Source organism: Cheilinus undulatus, linkage group 24 (assembly GCF_018320785.1).
Source record: "Cheilinus undulatus linkage group 24, ASM1832078v1, whole genome shotgun sequence".
Classification (NCBI taxonomy): Eukaryota; Metazoa; Chordata; class Actinopteri; order Labriformes; family Labridae; genus Cheilinus; species Cheilinus undulatus.
Window position 1 is genome coordinate 21,374,093 of NC_054888.1, and position 17,426 is coordinate 21,391,518.

Consider the following 17,426-nt stretch of genomic DNA (forward strand, 5'->3'; position numbering starts at 1 on the left):
TAGATTTTTTCAGTCTTTTTTAATGAAAACAAATTCTTCTCTTCAGAAACAACCCTTGTTGTTTATATTACAACTTACCAGAAATCTATTTACAAATCATACAAAAAGAACAACAATAAAAGTCCTCAGATTCATGTTCCTAGCCCAAACACATCATAGTTCACTGAATTTCAGAGCTCAACAAAAGAGCCAAACGGGAAATCAAAGGAGTCCGCCTCGGTCTGCCCAAAGTTGAGAATCCAAGCCCGAGTGTGACTTAAAGATGGAAATCAATCTTCATCACCTAAAACATCTTGATTCAGCTTGAAGCCTCTTAATGTCCAACGTTCAAGTCCTACTGGACTCTGTACTTGTAAAACCAGCAGAGACCTTTGGTGAAGTTCCAGCCCAGAGAGACAGAGAGGATGTAGATTAGACCGAGGAGAGCGAATGGGTACAGCAGCACCACCGTGTTGTTCAGGAAGGGAAGAGCTGAAATACAAGACAGATTAATCAGGCATGTTTATATTTATCTTAAGTTAAAATGTCTACGGCGGTGCATTAATGCTCCTAACCCTAACCCTTTTAGTACTTCTTTATGTGCAGTTTAACTACCAGCAGTTTCGCCCTTTGTTTATTCTTTCCTGGATTCCTGTGAAAAAGTTAACATGAAAACTACAGATTTTTCAAAGTAATGCTGTAGAAATTATTATTACTCTGCTCCTCTTTTAATAAAGAAATGCTGTCCAGGTCTGATCAAACTGCAGCTACAGCTGCTTCTCTTCTCCCGTCGTCATTGTTTACGGGCTTGCAGTTGCTTCAACTCCCGCCTCTTTCTCCTCAAATGACGCTGATTGATCCGGTTATTTCTGACTGAAGCTATCCCAGCAATATTTACAAGCAGAGAGAAAGACTGCTCTCATACTTGACAGATGCGAGGAAGCCAGTGTAAATGTTTAAAGCTACATTTTATGCTAAATCTATCATGTGTTTGAATGAAATGCTCAGAATTTACCCCAGAGTAACGCTTAATCCTTATGATTTCCATGTTTTTGTGTGAAAACACACTATGTATCAGTGAAATTCTAATGTATTTCTGCTCCTCAGCTGTTATTGCTGCTTGTCTTAACTGTGCAAGAATGAAGTCCACAGCTGGAGTAGTTTCAGAAGTTGTTTATTTATTGTGTCCTATGTAGTCCACTGTGGACAACTCTCTGTATAAGGTATAGGGAGTGGGGAATGAGAGTGTGATTTCAGACTCAATCCATGTCTTTATTAGAATGCAGACAGTTCTTATCTAATGCCCGTGTTATTAAAAACAAATTTCTTATTATGAATCAACTTTGCTTTACTTATAAAAATTAAAACTACCTTCTTTCAGGTGTTATTTAGATTTAAACAGGACTTACCATTGTACCCTAAGAATGTGATGTAGAGGTAATAACCGATGGCGATCAACCACAAAGTGTTGCCGATAAAATATCCCAGGAACCAGTCCGAGTTTATCACCACGATGTCTGAAACACACAAAGAAAAAGGTGTCTAAGTTACAGGAGGTGGGTGTTATCCAGGTAGAATACAAAGCCATCTTTGATATATGTTTAAACATTTCTATGTCAACAAAGGCGGCACAAAGGATTAACTCAGTTTATATCTCTTTACAGATATTTAGGGCAAGTTTGAGATCCATCGCTGTCCTTCTGTTTATTTACTAATTTTGGTTTGCATATCTAAAGCTATATATGGTTTTAATCCTATGAAGATTAAAAAAAGATTTAATTCTAGATTCTTTAAACAACATCACATGCTACAGGTGTTGTTTTTGTCTATAACCAGGAAGAACAGCTTCAATTTACCAGGGCATACAACTGGAAGCCAACACCATCTAACCAAATACCCTATAATTATCTCTTGATTTATTAAGAATACAAATACATGAAATAATATATTAATGAGATGAAAATAAATATATTAAACAAAGTGAAACTGTTTCCAGGCAGACTTTTCTGCAAATTAAACCCCACCAAAGATCTTCAATAGTGTGATTCAGATAAAGTAATATCATTCACATTGATTGTTTTTAATAATTTTTTTCACCTCTGGTTATTTATTTGTTTTTTAAGGACTTTTATGTCGGCTAGTATGATGATAATGATGATAATATAACAGCTACACAGGCAGGGTTTACTCACGGTTGATGAAGAAAAGCTGCAGGAAATGCAGGATGACTAGAAGAGGGTAGAAAGCGTTGAGGTGAACATCGAACGCGTAGCCCCACTCCACGTCAAAATTTCTGCTTGGGTGTTTCAGCAGATATTTGTTACTGATGACCCTGAAACAAACAACAGGCAGAAATAATCACATACAGTTAAAAATGTATGAAAAAGCTTAAATTTACAGGACAATGTTGTTACAAGCCTATTTTTGATGTGATTCTATTGTATCCATATTCATTTAGGTATCATAGCAACGAAAACAGGCGTCCTTTGTGCCCAAAAGTGGGAAATTTCTCAATCTTAATTCCAAAATTTTGCAGGGAAACTCTTGCACATAGTCTAAATTGCACAAAATGTTGGCAATGTTTATTTCACATGATTTAGACATTGTGCAGGAAGAATTATCTTGCATTTTTGATGGATTTATTCCTCACCCGTGCAACTGTTTCCGTTTTCTAAAAGCATTTACACTTCTGGATCATTAAAATGATAAAAACCTGTTTCTTTATTTAAACTTGTGGATCACAAAAGGTTGCAAGGTTTCAAAAAATCTGGCAACCCTAACAAGAGAAGATCAATTTATTATTTTTCACTTTGGTTTCATAGGCAAACTTCCTTCTTACCACATAAGGGTTGATATGAGCAGACCGACGCCTATACAATCAACAAAGACGACCCACAGCAGCAGCTTCAAAGTCTCCAAAACCCCCATGTCCAAAACAAGACCAAAGCCTACTGTCGACACTGCAAAAGAATACAGAAAGGGCTCAGATATCAGTGAATAAAAACTAAAAAACTTGATGAAAGTGACACAAACCATGTCATCAATTTGTTCTGCTTAAAGTGTCAGAGACGCTCGTACCACAGAGCCAGATGCTGAGCAGGACCAGAAAAGCCGGGTCGTCTCTGGCCCACTGGTCCTTGGTCTGTTTCCTGTAGTGAAAGTTCCTGTACACTCTCTGCGGTGACGTGAAAAGGTACAGCATCTGCCACAGAGCGAATTCGAAGTCCATCTGCCTGAAGTGGAGCAGCCGGCGCAGGTACTTGTAGCGTTTCGCACCCGCCGTGTGACGAGCTGCGTCCCTAGAACCGAGGGAGCCGTTGGTGTGAGGCGAGGTTGTCGGCAACATGGTGCTGGGGATCAGAAACAAGGATTGAAAGAGGACAAGAAAGGAATGCATTAAAGATGAGGAGGTTCAAGTGATGAAGATACACCAATGAAGCATGATAACAGCATTCTGTGCAACAGTGTGGGGTTGTAAATAACAATACTTGACAGACTTACTCTCCATGCACTATTTTGTGGCTCTGATAGGAAGAAAACCAAATTAAGGATTCCTTCTCCAATCTGCATTTTAACTGACCACCCAACTTCAGATGAGTGAAAGAAATTGGATGGATGGCAGGGTGTAAGAAAGGATGAACAGATGGATGGATAATAATATAAACAGGATGCTATTAAACTGATACACTATTCCAGGTCTACTAACATAACCTGAAACCAGTCTGATGAGTTACTAAAACAACACTGATCACACACACTTCTCCACTCTAATCTCTATAAGTTACCTTTTGAATTTGATCAACTCAAAATATTTCTACATTTTACTGCAGAAAAAAACATTTGCATATAATGACAGCAGAAAAGAGGATTAGCTATTTACAGCAGCAGTTTCATGGATCAAATTGATTCATATATAACACAGTTTAACGTGATATGTACCGCAAAACAGCGATTCAGCACACAGCAACACTGATAAGTGTAATTTTCTTATGCATTGACGATGATGTTTGTTAACCGTCATAGTTAGCTTGTTGCTAACTAGTTCAGTAAGATGAGAAGGCCTAGCCTAGGCTATTTCTGATAAATGTGGCGTAAACACGACAGAGACTATTGTTTATGAACTGTATATTGATGAGTAATAATTACGAAAAATATTCACCTGTTCTGCTGTACTCCTTTAAAGGAGAAAGCACCGACTCTCGTTTGTTTCTGTAGCTTTTCGTCGGTGCTTCCTGAACTGTCGCGAAAGTGAACACGTAGTTACTTCCGGTAACCGCGAGTGTATCATGGGAAATGTAGTCAGAGTATGACGAAGCCGTGCTAAAGAAAGAAAGAAAGATTTAAACTGAATAAACTATATTTTGTATCTTTTAAAAGCTCAGTCTTATTCTGAAATCAAGTATCACACTGGGTTTATTCATTCATTTATTCACCTTTGTATGTATATGTCTGTCTTCTTTAATAAATGTATCAACTTATTTGTTTTGTATTTTTTAATTTTTCATGATATTTTTATTATCAGAATTTTACTTTTCAATTGAAATCCAAAGTATTTACCCAGATTATTTATGTATGATTTTATTTTATCATGGATAACATAGAAATCTTTTTTTTCCCTTCTACTTATTTTATCCTTCATTTTCTTTATTTCTTATTTTCTTTATTTTTTACTTTTAAAAATATTATTTATCATTTATTACTCTCTTTTTCAAAAAAATGTGTTTATTCTTTTTAAAATGATCTTAGAATATTTTTTATTTTTATCCTTCTTGTCGTATTCATATGACAAAATACAATACAAGATGATACAGGGCAACACATATATTGTTTAATTCATTATAGTTTAGGCTTTTTTCCATGTCTATTAAAAGGGTTTTTTTTCCATTCAAGCACTGTGTTTATTTTCATTATTTTATTTTATTTTAATAAAATAAATAGTGCAATATATATATATATATACTATTATAATAACATATTATTATTATAAAAAATATAATGAAAATCAACAAATAGCATTTTTTATTTCATTATTATTATATTTATTATTATTCATCTATTATTATTTTCTTATTTTTATTTTATTTATGATTTAATGAATTGTAATTTTTTTATTGTCTACATTCCAATACTGTAGGTGGCGGTAATGCACCTGCACGCTGAATACAACCTGCAATAAAGACAAGAGAAGAAGAAAGACACCGGGCTAGTTCCGCTCACTGCGTAATAGCAATCTGACTGGAGTAACTCTAATCACCGCTGTTCTGGTCAAGAAGGCCAAATAGCGAAAAGGTAAGAACCAGAATCATATTATGCATCCATACCTGCTTGAATCTACACGTTTCTGCAGTGTCAGACTGTCTAAAAATGAAGTCTTTGACCTTCTTACCCGGGTTAACCTGCTCACAGCTCAGCGCTGTCCGTGTCCTTGAGTAGTACTCTGAGCTAACTCTGTTAGCATGAGAGCAAGGAGTCAACACTGTTGGCGTTGGGCTGTTTACATCTCTGTAATGCTTAAAACCCATGTCTTATCAATGTAATGTTGACCTTAAGTATCTTAGAACCCCCTGGAAAAATCATATCTTTTTGTATTATTGTGTATTTGAAGTAATTTGCTTCGTTTTTGATTTAAGATTGTTGTTGACAGTTGCAGCCGAAAGCAAGTTAGCACCAATGTTAACTGTTGTTGCTGAGGTTTAAACATGTGCAGCGTGTTTTAAATGTATGTAACAGATGTACAGAAACCTATTCATTTAACAGAATGAGCTTTCTTTCATCAATGATCGGGAAATTTAAGGGATTTTATATTAACAGCAACGTCTTATGGAGAGAAATCCCCAAGAAAATGCACATTATTTGATATTTTGGACATCTAAATTTATTTTATTTTAAATCAAGAACTAAAAGGAAAGAAAAGGGAGCATTGTGGTATGGTTTTTCCTATTAAATATGACTGTTCAAAGTTGGCAATCTAGTTTTGTATTAATGACATTAGTGTAAGCAGTGGTAGACGAGTGCATGGAGAGGTGGACTTAGCTGACCTCAAACAGGGAAAGTGTGGGGTCATAGCAGCAGGTAATCAATAAAATAAAACCACAGGAATGCTACACACAACATATTCACACCCACAAATAGACAGAATTAAATGCATATAGACATTTTCAAACATAGTGAATGTAAACTAGGTAGGCAAAACTAGGGTAAAAACGCTCAAGTTTTGGTGTTCGGGAAATTACACTGGCATATTCATCATGCATTGCCATTATTACTGAAGCACAATAATAATACGGGCCAGATTCTTTTAGATTGTTTTAAAGAGAAAACAACAAAAGCTGTTTAGACTGTAGATAAATATTTGCAGCATTGGTTCATATATCTTGCATGACATTCATTAAACCAGCATAGCATGATTTTACAGTACTTTATAATTTATTGTTGAGCAAAAGGCCTTAAAAAATAAATATAAATATGATACAAATATAAAATCCCCATAATTCAGAAGATGACTATCTAAAATACAGTCATTTGCTCCACTGTTTCCAAATATATGAAAAATACCTTGTCATGTCACTTAATGTGGGCTTACTTGGCGTCATTATGATTTTATTTTTTTTATCAACATTAATACAGTTTTTAAAACACCTAGGACATTGCTAGGAACAAAGTACGGATGCATGATATTATCAGTATGGTATCGGTTTCAGCAGGTACAGAAAGTTTCTGCCAATGTTTACGACCTATTTACAGATCTGCTGTGGCTGTATGAACAAGGAAGATAGTGAAATTTTAAGCTGGACTAACAGTCTGTTGTCAGCTGAAGTCTTTTTCTTTATTCATCATCATTCCTTACACCAGGGGTGTCCAAACTTTTTATCCACTGAGGACCACATACAAAAAATCTGAAAGATGGTGGGACCACTTTCAAACACTTCTCCTTTATATCAAAGTTAGTCAATCCACTGCAATTTGGGTAAAGATTTTAAGTCACGAAAAGATGCACGTAAATAAAATGCCATGTCAAAATGTTTGTTTACAGAATTAGCAAGGTAGGTAATTCATAACATCTTAACAAACTTTTTTTTGTGTGTTTTCTTATTGACAGAAGAGTATAGTTTTGTGTTAGCATCCCGGACGAGCCCCCAAGGTGATTAAAAAAAAAAAAAAATTATATATATATATATATATTTTCTCATCCATCAAATATAAAGTCAAGCATGAACGTCATGTTGTAATGAGGGGTATTTTTCATTTAGGTTTTAGAGTTTGCTGCAGGCCTATTAAAGATAGACAAAGGGCCACATTTGGCACCTGGGCCATAGTTTGGACACCCCTGCCTTAAAGTGTGTTTAAAGGGCTTGAACCTATTCATCCTTGAACTTTGAGTTGTGTGTTTTGAGGACTGAAGTTTCAGGTCTGAACTACATTTAAATGTTGGTATCGGTATTGGCTAAAAAATTTTGTAAATATTAACACAATGGATATCAGCAAAAACCAAATATTTTGCATCCCAATAATAAACCTTTGACTTGAACTCATCCTAATACAAATGTGATCAACAGCGGTGTACAAAGACTTTATATTTAAAATATTTAGAAAGGAAAACAAATTTGACTAAACACTAAAAATCAAACAGTCATCTGATATCTGCTTTTCAGAGATGGTTAAGTGGGTAACTCTGGCACAACTTAAACAACTTCCACGGTGCATGGAGGGTGAAGAAGGTCTTGAAGAGAACAGAAATCTCCAGCAACACTTGTAGTTTAGAGAACAGTTTTATTAGACCAACACATTTCGGCATGTAGCCTTCATCAGGGTCATCTCAGAGGTCATTTCAGGGATGGTCTCACCTGATCACTTGAGGGTTTTCTTCCTTAATGATAAACATTGAGCTCTAATAGAATCACCCCTTTGACTTCAGTTGTTCAACAGAGTTTATTGTTAAAAATGGGGTTGCAGGGATGCATCAGCTGATATCTGCCCTGTTGGCAATCATCAGAAGTCACCTGTTGGAAAAACTCAGGTTTGATTAGGGGAAAATGTTGGCGTAGTGGGCGTCTAACATGTAAAGAAGTACAAAAAAACAGTCTCTAATTTAAAGGTAGAAGAGATTAGTGGGTGCAAAAATCAGCGGATTTGCAGGAGAACATCTTCTGACTGCAGCTGTGAGTCTGATAGCAATGGCTACAACAAACATATTGAATTCTGTTTTTGATCAGTGTACATCCACGAAAAGTTGTTGTTTTTGACAGGCTTAACTTGTTATTAATGAGTTGGCATAGTGGGAGTAAAACTCCAAAAAAATGCTAGAAAATATTAATGAAAATTTGAGAAAAGTTAGCTCACGTGATTGTCTGCCTTCTCTCACAGCGTCATGTTGCGTCTGCCAACCGTCGGCCGGGCTCTGGCCGGAGCCGCCAAGAGCAGCCTGGCTCCCTCCACTACAGGTAAGACCTGTGTGTGTTTGAGACTGAAGAGTGTTAATCTTTTCACTCATTCAGGTGTATTTATTTGTAACATATTTGGGTAGGAGCTTACATGTATACACCTCTTTGTGTTCTTTCTCAGTGCGTACTTCAGTGCGTGCAGCCAGCAACATGGTGGAGGTGTTTGTGGACGGTAAACCAGTGGAGGTGGAGCCTGGAACCACTGTGCTGCAGGTTAGCAATCTAGCAGTGGGGACTATTATGTACTGTTATGTTAAATTAATAGATCCAAACAGATTAGGGATATGATGTTTCTGTTTTGTCTCTATTTTTCTCTCACTTTACAAAAACAAAGTGAAGAAAAGTACTTGAATGTTTGGGTTTTGTTTAAGAAGTTGGCCACAGCAGCAACAAAAATATCTAAATCCTTTTGTTTTTTTGTTTTTTTTTTCAGGCCTGTGAGAAAGCAGGAATCCAGATCCCGAGGTTCTGTTACCACGAGCGCCTCTCAGTGGCTGGAAACTGTCGTATGTGTCTGGTGGAGATCGAGAAAGCTCCAAAGGTTAAAACATGCATCTGTTTGTCCTAATCAGAGAAGCTAAAAGACTCTAAGTGCATTATTTAGAGCAGAAATCCCTGTCTAGTTGGAGTATTGTTCTGTTTTTGTTGACATTTGTGCTGTGGTGTTCTCCTCAGCCTGTTGCGGCGTGTGCAATGCCCGTTATGAAAGGCTGGAACATCCTCACCAACTCAGAGAAAACACGTAAAGCAAGGTACAAATATTGATATTCAAATGTGATGCCCATTTTAAAATCACATTTTTGTTAATAAACTTGTTTGTTGTGTTTCACCAGAGAGGGAGTGATGGAGTTCTTGTTGGCCAATCATCCTCTGGACTGTCCGATCTGTGATCAGGGAGGAGAGTGCGACCTGCAGGTAACCAAACAAATCTAAAAGTGTAGCTGTTTCTTCAAACCCGGACCAATCCGTTTCAAAATGGACCATTCATTTGCAGTCTGTTGCTGCAGTAAACCCTGGTGTTGCATTTGTTTTCACAAATGTCCATCCAGCTTCACTCATAGATTTTAGATCCATTCTTCAACGTCAGAAAGATTTATATTTATGACAGCATGAGGGAGAAATGCTGTTAATGGGGTGCCGCTAGCCTCTTAGCTAATGGCTATGCGTATCCATCTTGGTACCCAAACAGGACAGCCTTTACTTTACTTTCCAGCTTTTAACGGTGGAAACAAAGCTTTTGAGGGAAGTCATGCAGGGCGTCAACCAAAGATCACTGTTCTCGCTGTCTGAAAATGTTATGGAAATTATATCAAGAGACACAAAACTTTTTGTTCACAGGCTAGAGGACTTTTTGAATCAGAAATAGACATTGCAAAAATATTTCCCAGGAATTTCTCATGAACACTCCACCTTCTGTGTTCCAGGATCAGTCGATGCAGTTCGGCTCAGACCGTAGTCGATTCTCAGAAGGAAAGAGAGCAGTGGAGGACAAAAACATTGGACCACTCATCAAAACCATCATGACCCGCTGCATCCAGTGCACACGCTGTGTCCGGTACCAAATATTCAAGTAAAAGCATCAGGAACAGAAAGATCATCTGCGTCCAGTGGATTTATGTCTTCTTCCTTTTTATTCTGCAGTTTTGCCAGTGAGATCGCTGGCGTCGAAGACCTGGGAACGACAGGACGAGGAAACAACCTTCAGATCGGGACGTACGTGGAGAAAATGTTCATGTCAGAGCTGTCAGGAAACGTCATCGACGTCTGCCCTGTGGGAGCGCTCACCTCCAAACCATACGCTTTCACCGCACGACCATGGGAGACCAGGTAGGAGAGAGTCCGACACCAGTGTGCTCATGTTGTACCAGTTCAAAGGTGTAATGCCAGTGCTGTTTCTGCAGGAAAACAGAGTCTGTGGACGTCCTGGATGCTGTGGGCAGCAACATCGTGGTGAGCACAAGAGGCGGCGAGGTGATGAGGATTATGCCTCGGCTGAATGAAGACGTCAACGAAGAGTGGATCTCTGACAAGACCAGGTAAAAAACCCAGACATGAGCCAGAAAAACAGGTGTTAGAGTTTTAAAGCTCCACGCCTGTTTCCTTGTTTCTCACTGGTGAATCCATCTTGCAAAGCTCCCTTCTTAACCGTTTTGGCCCAGTTAGAAAGTGACAGGACCAATCAGTGATGAGGGGCAGTACTGGCGGAGTCGTGACGTAAGCAAGCAGCATCAAGAGGCCAGTGCAATTTTTGCAGAAGAGCTTAGCATGGATGCTGCAAAAGCGACAGCTTTATCAGAACTTGATGACATTTCTTTGTTAAAAGAAAAACAAAGAACAGCAGTGAGTTGTTTTCTTTTCAGAAACGGCAAAAGTACTGACATGTCGACAGTCGCCATGGTTCGTGTTATTCCTCGGCAGCTGCGCACACGCACCTCGGTCGCAGCTACGTCACGTGTTTTGTTGCTCTGATTGAGAAAGCGAAAAAAAAGAGCACCCTCCAAACAAAAATCTCCTCAAGGTGCACAACAAAAAAGACTTACTGGAAAAGAAGATGTCAGCACTCAAAAATGTCCTTTTAGGTAGGTTTTGTGTAGGCAAGGCACAACAGACTCATGGTTTTCTTCAACGGACACAACCCATCCGTTGTGCCTTGCCTAAATAAAACCTACCTGAAAGGACAATTTTGAGTGCTGACACTTTCTTTTCTTGTTGCTCTGATTGGTCCGTAAAGATGTGACAGACAGAACGTTTATCCAATCACACTCCAAGTTTTTTTTTAAATCATGTGCCCTTTCCAAACACTTAGTATTGAAGCTTCTCCAGATGGATGTGTGAAATTGTGGTTGTTTCTTTGGGGCATTCATGAAAAATGTGTTCTCTGTAGGTTTGCTTATGATGGTCTGAAGAGACAGAGATTGACGCAGCCAATGGTGAAGGACGATTCAGGCCAGCTTACCCCGACAACGTGGGAGGACGCTCTGACTCGTGTTGCTGGAGCAGTAAGTGTTTGATCGCCCCTTACATAAATCAACAAAGACAAAAGAAAGGACGCCTTCATAACTGAGTATGCATGCTCAAAAACATCTGTATTTGTGTGTTTTTGCAGCTGCAGAGCGTGCAGGGCAGCGAGGTTGCAGTCATCGTCGGCGGCATGGCAGATGCCGAAGCTCTGGTCGCCCTCAAAGATCTCCTCAATAGACTCGACTCAGAGAGCCTCTGCACTGAGGAGCTTTTCCCCATGGCAGGAGCAGGGTACAGTGATGCACAGATGAAGGAAATGTTTATAGAATGTCACGTTAAAAGTGTTTGAAGTCATGGCGCCCGTCTCTCTCTGCAGCACTGACCTGCGCTCTAACTACCTGTTGAACTCTCGCATCGCCGGCATCGAGGACTGCGACCTTTTGCTGCTCGTGGGAACGAATCCACGCTACGAAGCCCCGCTGTTCAATGCAAGAATCCGAAAGAGGTAAAGTCAGACGTCCTCTCTCTACCTCCTTTAGGCTTCACCTTTAATATAAATGTCACAGAGGCGTAACATGCATTCTCCTCTCAGCTGGCTCCACAACGAGCTGCAGGTAGCCATGGTGGGTCACAAAGTCGATCTGAGCTACTCGTACCAACACCTGGGAGAGGAGACGTCTGTGCTGAAGGAGCTCGCTGATGGCACACACCCCTTCTGCCAGGTAACGACGCACCTGTCACCCGGTTTAACCTTCATCCTCTTTCCCCTTAACTCACCCTCTCCTCTCCGTCTGCAGACTCTCGCAGCAGCAAAGCGTCCCGTCGTCGTCGTGGGCAGCAGCGCTCTTCAAAGAGGGGACGGGGCTGCCATCCTGAGCACCGTCTCCACCATCGCTCAGAACGCCAGAGCCAGCAGCGGCGTGGAGGAAGGCTGGAAGGTGCTCAACGTCCTGCACAGGTATGAAGGGTAGAAGCTTTGCTCGCTGTTTGAAAAATGTTTGCATACTTAAACGTGTTTGTGTTTTGAGCAGAGTGGCCAGTCAGGTGGCTGCACTGGATCTGGGCTACAAACCTGGTGTGGACGCCATCCGGAACAACCCGCCCAAAGTCCTCTTCTTGCTTGGAGCAGATGCCGGATGCATCACCAGAGCTGACCTGCCCAAAGACAGCCTCATCATCTACCAGGGTATGTAAGCTAACCCTGAAAGCTAACCTTAGATAAAAATTAGGGATGCACAATATTGGATTTTTGCTGATATCCGATATGCCGATACTGATTCATTTTAGCCAATACCGATATCGATACCGATATTTAAATGCCCTTTTTGGACAAAAAGTGTCAGTCCTTTTGCACACTTAAAGGTTTAAAGATGACCAAGGAAACAATTTTTAGTCCTTAAAAAACACTTTAAAGTTCAAAGAATGAGGATAAATTAAGAAAAAGACCTCACCTGACATAGGTCTGTTAGTTCAGACTAAAACTCCACTAATTTTTTAATCTGTATGGACAAAATTTAAAGTCAATATATGCTGAAATACACAGGCAAAATATCTGATGTAAATATCGGCAGATATTTTAATATCTGCAAATACAGATATTTGCCCTTTAAAGTTCATATCTGCCAATACCAATACCAGACCGATAATATTGTGCATCCCTAATAAAAATGATGCTAATTCCTGGAAATATACCGCCTCCAGGTCATCATGGAGACATCGGAGCTCCTATGGCCGACATCATCCTACCTGGCGCTGCGTACACGGAGAAAAACGCCACCTATGTGAACACTGAGGGGCGGAGCCAGCACACCCGCGTGGCTGTAACAGCTCCTGGGTTGGCGAGAGAGGACTGGAAGGTCATCAGAGCAGTTTCTGAGGTCCGTAGGGCGCCGCTTTTACAGCTCACAACTCTGCTCAAATGGCTGGTTTGTTGAATTTTAAAAACCTTTGTGTCTGTGCAGCTGGCTGGTGTGTCGCTGCCCTACGACTCTCTGGAGGAGGTCCGATCCAGGTTAGCCGAGGTCTCTCCTAATCTGGTCCGCTATGATGACGTGGAGGAGGCCAACTACTTCAAGCAAGCTAACGAACTCGCCAAGGTAGACGTCACTAGATTTTGGGTTAATCTCAGTGTTTTCTCAATATTTTAATTTGATATCTAAGCTCATTTTTACATGATTAAGAGGTGGCTTCCCCTAATCTCTGGAATAGTGTCAAATGAACATGTTACAACAGAAAAGGGAGTAAAGTTTGGTTTGAAAACAGACATAAATTCACAGATGATCACTATCTGCTGTTTTCTCAGGCTGTGAACCAGGATCTCCTCGCTGCTCCTCTGGTTCCTCCTCAAATCTCCGCAAAGGACTTCTACATGACAGGTAAGAGTGTCTGTTATCATTCAGTCTCTTAAATATGAGTAAAGAAGACAAACTAATCTCCTCCGTTTCTGGTCGTCTTTAGACTCGATCAGCAGAGCGTCACAGACGATGGCGAAGTGCGTGAAAGCCGTGACAGAAGGAGCCGCCGCCGTAGAAGAGCCGTCAGTTTGCTGAAAACTCTACGACACTGACATAAACGATAACGACTCGTCTCTGCCATAACAACACGAACACGTCTGAACTCAGCGCTGCTCCTTATTTAAAGTCGTCCTCCATGCTTAATGTAAATCGTTTTCACTCCTGCAGCTGGAACGATGTTTGTTGAATAAAAGTGAGAAATGTATGAATATGAATAAATCTTAATGTCTGTACTCCTGAACCAGCGTTCGTCTTTATTCACTGAAGCTTGGTTGGGTTTTTGCCTTTCTTCCTTGCCTCATAGTAGTGTTTAACCACTTACCTTATAGCAGTGGCGGCTGGTGCATTTTTCTTCGGGGGGTCTACAACAAAACCCCAATTTCATATGTATGTAAGGTATATCAAAAGATGTTACTACACTGTGAGTGAAGTCATATTAATGTGCCCTTTTTACCTCCGCCAAAGAGGTTATGTGATCGGCAGGGTTTGTTCGTTTGTTAGCAACATAACTCAAAAAGTTGTGGATGGATTTTCATGAAATTTTTAGGAAATGGCATAAGGAAGAACTGATTGGATTTTGGGAGCGATCTGGATCATCGTCTGGATTCAGGAATTTTTTTAAGGATTCTTTACTATTGGGAGATAGGGCTAATGGCAGAGGTCAGCGCTCTGCGAGTGCTTTTCTAGTTTACATCTGCACATGTTTGGTTGGCGAATAAATGGTATATAATATATAATTTGATATACACTATATTGCCAAAAGTATTTGCTCACCTGACTTGACTCGCATATGAACTTAAGTGACATCCCATTCTTAATCCATAGGGTTTAATATTACATTGGTCCACCCTTTGCAGCTATAACAGCTTCAACTCTTCTGGGAAGGCTTTCCACAAGGTTTAGGAGTGTGTTCATGGGAATTTTTCACCATTCTTCCAGAAGTGCATTTGTGAGGTCACACACTGATGTTGGACCAGAAGGCCTGGCTCTCAGTCTCCGCTCTAATTCATCCTAAAGGTGTTCTATGGGGTTGAGGTCAGGACTCTGTGCAGGCCAGTCAAGTTCATCCACACCAAACTCTCTCATCCATGTCTTTATGGACCTTGCTTTGTGCACTGGTGCACAGTCATGTTGGAACAGGAAGGGGCCATCCCCAAACTGGTCCCACAAAGTTGGGAGCATGGAGTTGTCCAAAATCTCTCGGTGTGCTGAAGCATTCAGAGTTCCTTTCACTGGAACTAAGGGGCCAAGCCCAGCTCCTGAAAAACAACCCCACACCACAATCCCCCCTCCACCAAACTTTACACTTGGCACAATGCAGTCAGACAAGTACCGTTCTCCTGACAACCGCCAAACCCAGACTGGTCCATCAGATTGCCAGATGGAGAATTTGTCACTCCAGAGAAGGCGTCTCCACTGCTCTAGAGTCCAGTGGCGGCGTGCTTTACACCACTGCATCCGTTGCTTTCCATCACACTTAGTGATGTATGGCTTGGATGCAGCTGCTCGGCCATGGAAACCCATTCCATGAAGCTCTCTACGCACTGTTCTTGCGAGCGAGGAAATTTCACGACTGGACTTGTTGCACAGGTGGCATCCTATCACAGTAACACGCTGGAATTCACTGAGCTCCTGAGAGCGAGCCATTCTTTCACAAATGTTTGTAGAAACAGTCTGCATGCCTAGGTGCTTGATTTTATAGATGAACATGTGCAGTGCAGACAGGGCTGCCCGTAACGGGGGATAAAGGGGAGAGCTTACTGGGGGTCAGCAAAACCATGGTCCATTGTAAAGTTAAGCTGTGGTATCCATATTTTATATTTAACCTGAATAATTACCACTTTTATCAAAGACAAAATATCTTTTTTAGATATCCTTTTCTTTAAAACACAATTAAAATGGGTTAATAATGGCAAAAAATGGTGGATAAGGTGGTGAAATTGGATCATAAAATTAGCAGAAATTGGTTAGATATGTAAAAAAATAACAGTGGTAAAAAAATCACCCAAAAAAGGCAAAAAATGGGTTAAAGTGGCAAATATGGGCATATAAAGTGGTAAAAGAGGATTGAAAGTGGCTAAAATGGCTTTAAAGTGGTAAAACAAATAGGTGGAAATTTGGTGAAATAGGATGAAAAAATGCTATAAACTGGCATAGAAGGGTTTACTGAGGTAGAAATTTGCTGAAATGGGTTAAACTGGCAAAAAAAAGTCATATCAAATAGTGAAATGTGGTTAAAAAGGGTATAAAAAGTGGTAAAGAGGGGTTAATAGTGGCAATAATGTGTCAGCAGAGGCAACAACAGGCAGAAAGTGGAAAGAACTGGTTTAAAATGGACAAAAATGGGGTATGAGTAACAAAAATGTGCCAAAATTGTTCAGAAAAAGGGTTAAAATTTGGCAAAATTGGTTTTAAGTGGAAACAGTGTGATTTAAAAAAATATTCTTAGTTTCTTTAAAGCATCTGGAGACCCCTCTCAGTGTCACTGCTGTAGAGATTTTCGTATTCAACAGAACCAATCTCCTACCGTAATAAGACCAAAAATTTTGAATCGTTTCAGATTTAGTGTGTGGCCAGCTCCCTTAAAGGTAGAATATCCGACATTTTACACTTAAATGTAGTAAAAATCAAACATATGCCATGTAAATGTTTTTCTGAGTACAGTATCAACACACTGAATTAAAACTTGGGTACCCTGTAGTTTTGTTTATATGGGATGTTTATAACTGTCCGGACCGGAATGGGGCGGTAACCCTCTCCTCCTAGATGCGCCCCCAGGGGGCAGCAGGTAAATGTTTCACCTAGACAGCTGAGAGGAGGGTAAATGGCCGACTGGAGGCCTGCCACCGGCTTCCCCTCCACCTAAAAAGCCTCGACATTTGTCTTGGAAACCCTCTGACAAAGCGAGAGGAAAAACTAGAGTAAATATCGGATTTGCTTTTCCCTAACAAGCTCTGGCATGACTCAGAACTGGCTTTGCTTCTTCCTGGATGCTTAAGTAGGCTACATCTTTTCATTCACTGTGCGCATTGTCTCAACATTTGTCCAGTGTTGCTTTATTGACACAGCACTATTCTCATGGTTGGACATTTAAGCTGAGTGTGACAGCGCTGATGTTTTCATGTTTAATTGATGCTACAACATAACCGGCCAGGATAAGAAGAGCTGGTGCAGCTGAAAAAAGATATCAGCAGTAACGGTCGCCTTGAACGTTACATATAAACTTGTATATGATGGCTGTGTGGGATCAACAGAAGCTAAAGCGGCGGCTGTGTGTCAAAAACTCCTCTTTGTTTACATTTTCAAGGCTCTGCTCTCCTACGACACCCAGTGGGGAAAAAAAATCGCAGTCTACCGTTAACTACGTGACCGCATCACGTGACTACATTTTTAGGGAAAGTCCCTCTCTACATCAAAGGGGTAAAAAAACCGCTTTGTGACGTCACAGAGCAGCACATTTCTGTTCCTAAGGTTTTAGTGATGATCCATGCACCCTAAATTCTGAACACCATAGTAACCAGTGTCAGTTAGG

The 17,426-nt window shown here is 40.2% G+C and overlaps 2 protein-coding genes across 2 annotated transcripts; one reads left to right on the forward strand and one right to left on the reverse strand.

Moving 5' to 3' along the window:
• On the reverse strand, positions 1-4,222 carry unc50 (unc-50 homolog (C. elegans)). Its single transcript, XM_041782195.1, has 6 exons — positions 4,139-4,222; positions 3,058-3,329; positions 2,819-2,939; positions 2,172-2,311; positions 1,389-1,496; positions 1-471 (listed from the first exon to the last, which is right to left on the reverse strand). Exons 2-6 carry the CDS (start codon positions 3,323-3,325, stop codon positions 335-337), a joined length of 774 nt encoding a protein of 257 aa, XP_041638129.1. The 5' UTR covers positions 3,326-3,329; positions 4,139-4,222; the 3' UTR covers positions 1-334.
• A 930-nt stretch (positions 4,223-5,152) lies between these two features.
• Positions 5,153-14,135, forward strand: LOC121506404 (NADH-ubiquinone oxidoreductase 75 kDa subunit, mitochondrial-like). Its single transcript, XM_041782194.1, has 19 exons — positions 5,153-5,268; positions 8,344-8,420; positions 8,542-8,633; positions 8,854-8,961; positions 9,096-9,172; positions 9,254-9,335; positions 9,845-9,975; positions 10,062-10,247; positions 10,322-10,456; positions 11,305-11,419; positions 11,527-11,672; positions 11,758-11,886; positions 11,974-12,103; positions 12,179-12,339; positions 12,413-12,567; positions 13,083-13,258; positions 13,343-13,477; positions 13,684-13,756; positions 13,839-14,135. The coding sequence occupies exons 2-19, from the start codon at positions 8,348-8,350 to the stop codon at positions 13,928-13,930; spliced, it is 2,196 nt and encodes a 731-aa protein (XP_041638128.1). The 5' UTR covers positions 5,153-5,268; positions 8,344-8,347; the 3' UTR covers positions 13,931-14,135.
• The last annotated feature ends 3,291 nt before the right edge of the window (positions 14,136-17,426 follow it).

Bases quoted from the DNA above. Each gene is read 5' to 3' on its own strand.
- unc50 (XM_041782195.1), bottom strand. From the start codon at position 3,325: ATGTTGCCGACAACCTCGCCTCACACCAACGGCTCCCTCGGTTCTAGG. The intron at 2,940-3,057 runs GTACGAGCGTCT...ATTCTTTTGCAG, and splicing joins GCTCAGCATCTGGCTCTGTG to TGTCGACAGTAGGCTTTGGT. The intron at 1,497-2,171 runs GTGAGTAAACCC...TGTGTGTTTCAG, and splicing joins GCAGCTTTTCTTCATCAACC to ACATCGTGGTGATAAACTCG.
- LOC121506404 (XM_041782194.1), top strand. From the start codon at position 8,348: ATGTTGCGTCTGCCAACCGTCGGCCGGGCTCTGGCCGGAGCCGCCAAG. The intron at 10,248-10,321 runs GTAGGAGAGAGT...CTGTTTCTGCAG, and splicing joins GCACGACCATGGGAGACCAG to GAAAACAGAGTCTGTGGACG. The intron at 13,259-13,342 runs GTCCGTAGGGCG...GTGTCTGTGCAG, and splicing joins TCATCAGAGCAGTTTCTGAG to CTGGCTGGTGTGTCGCTGCC.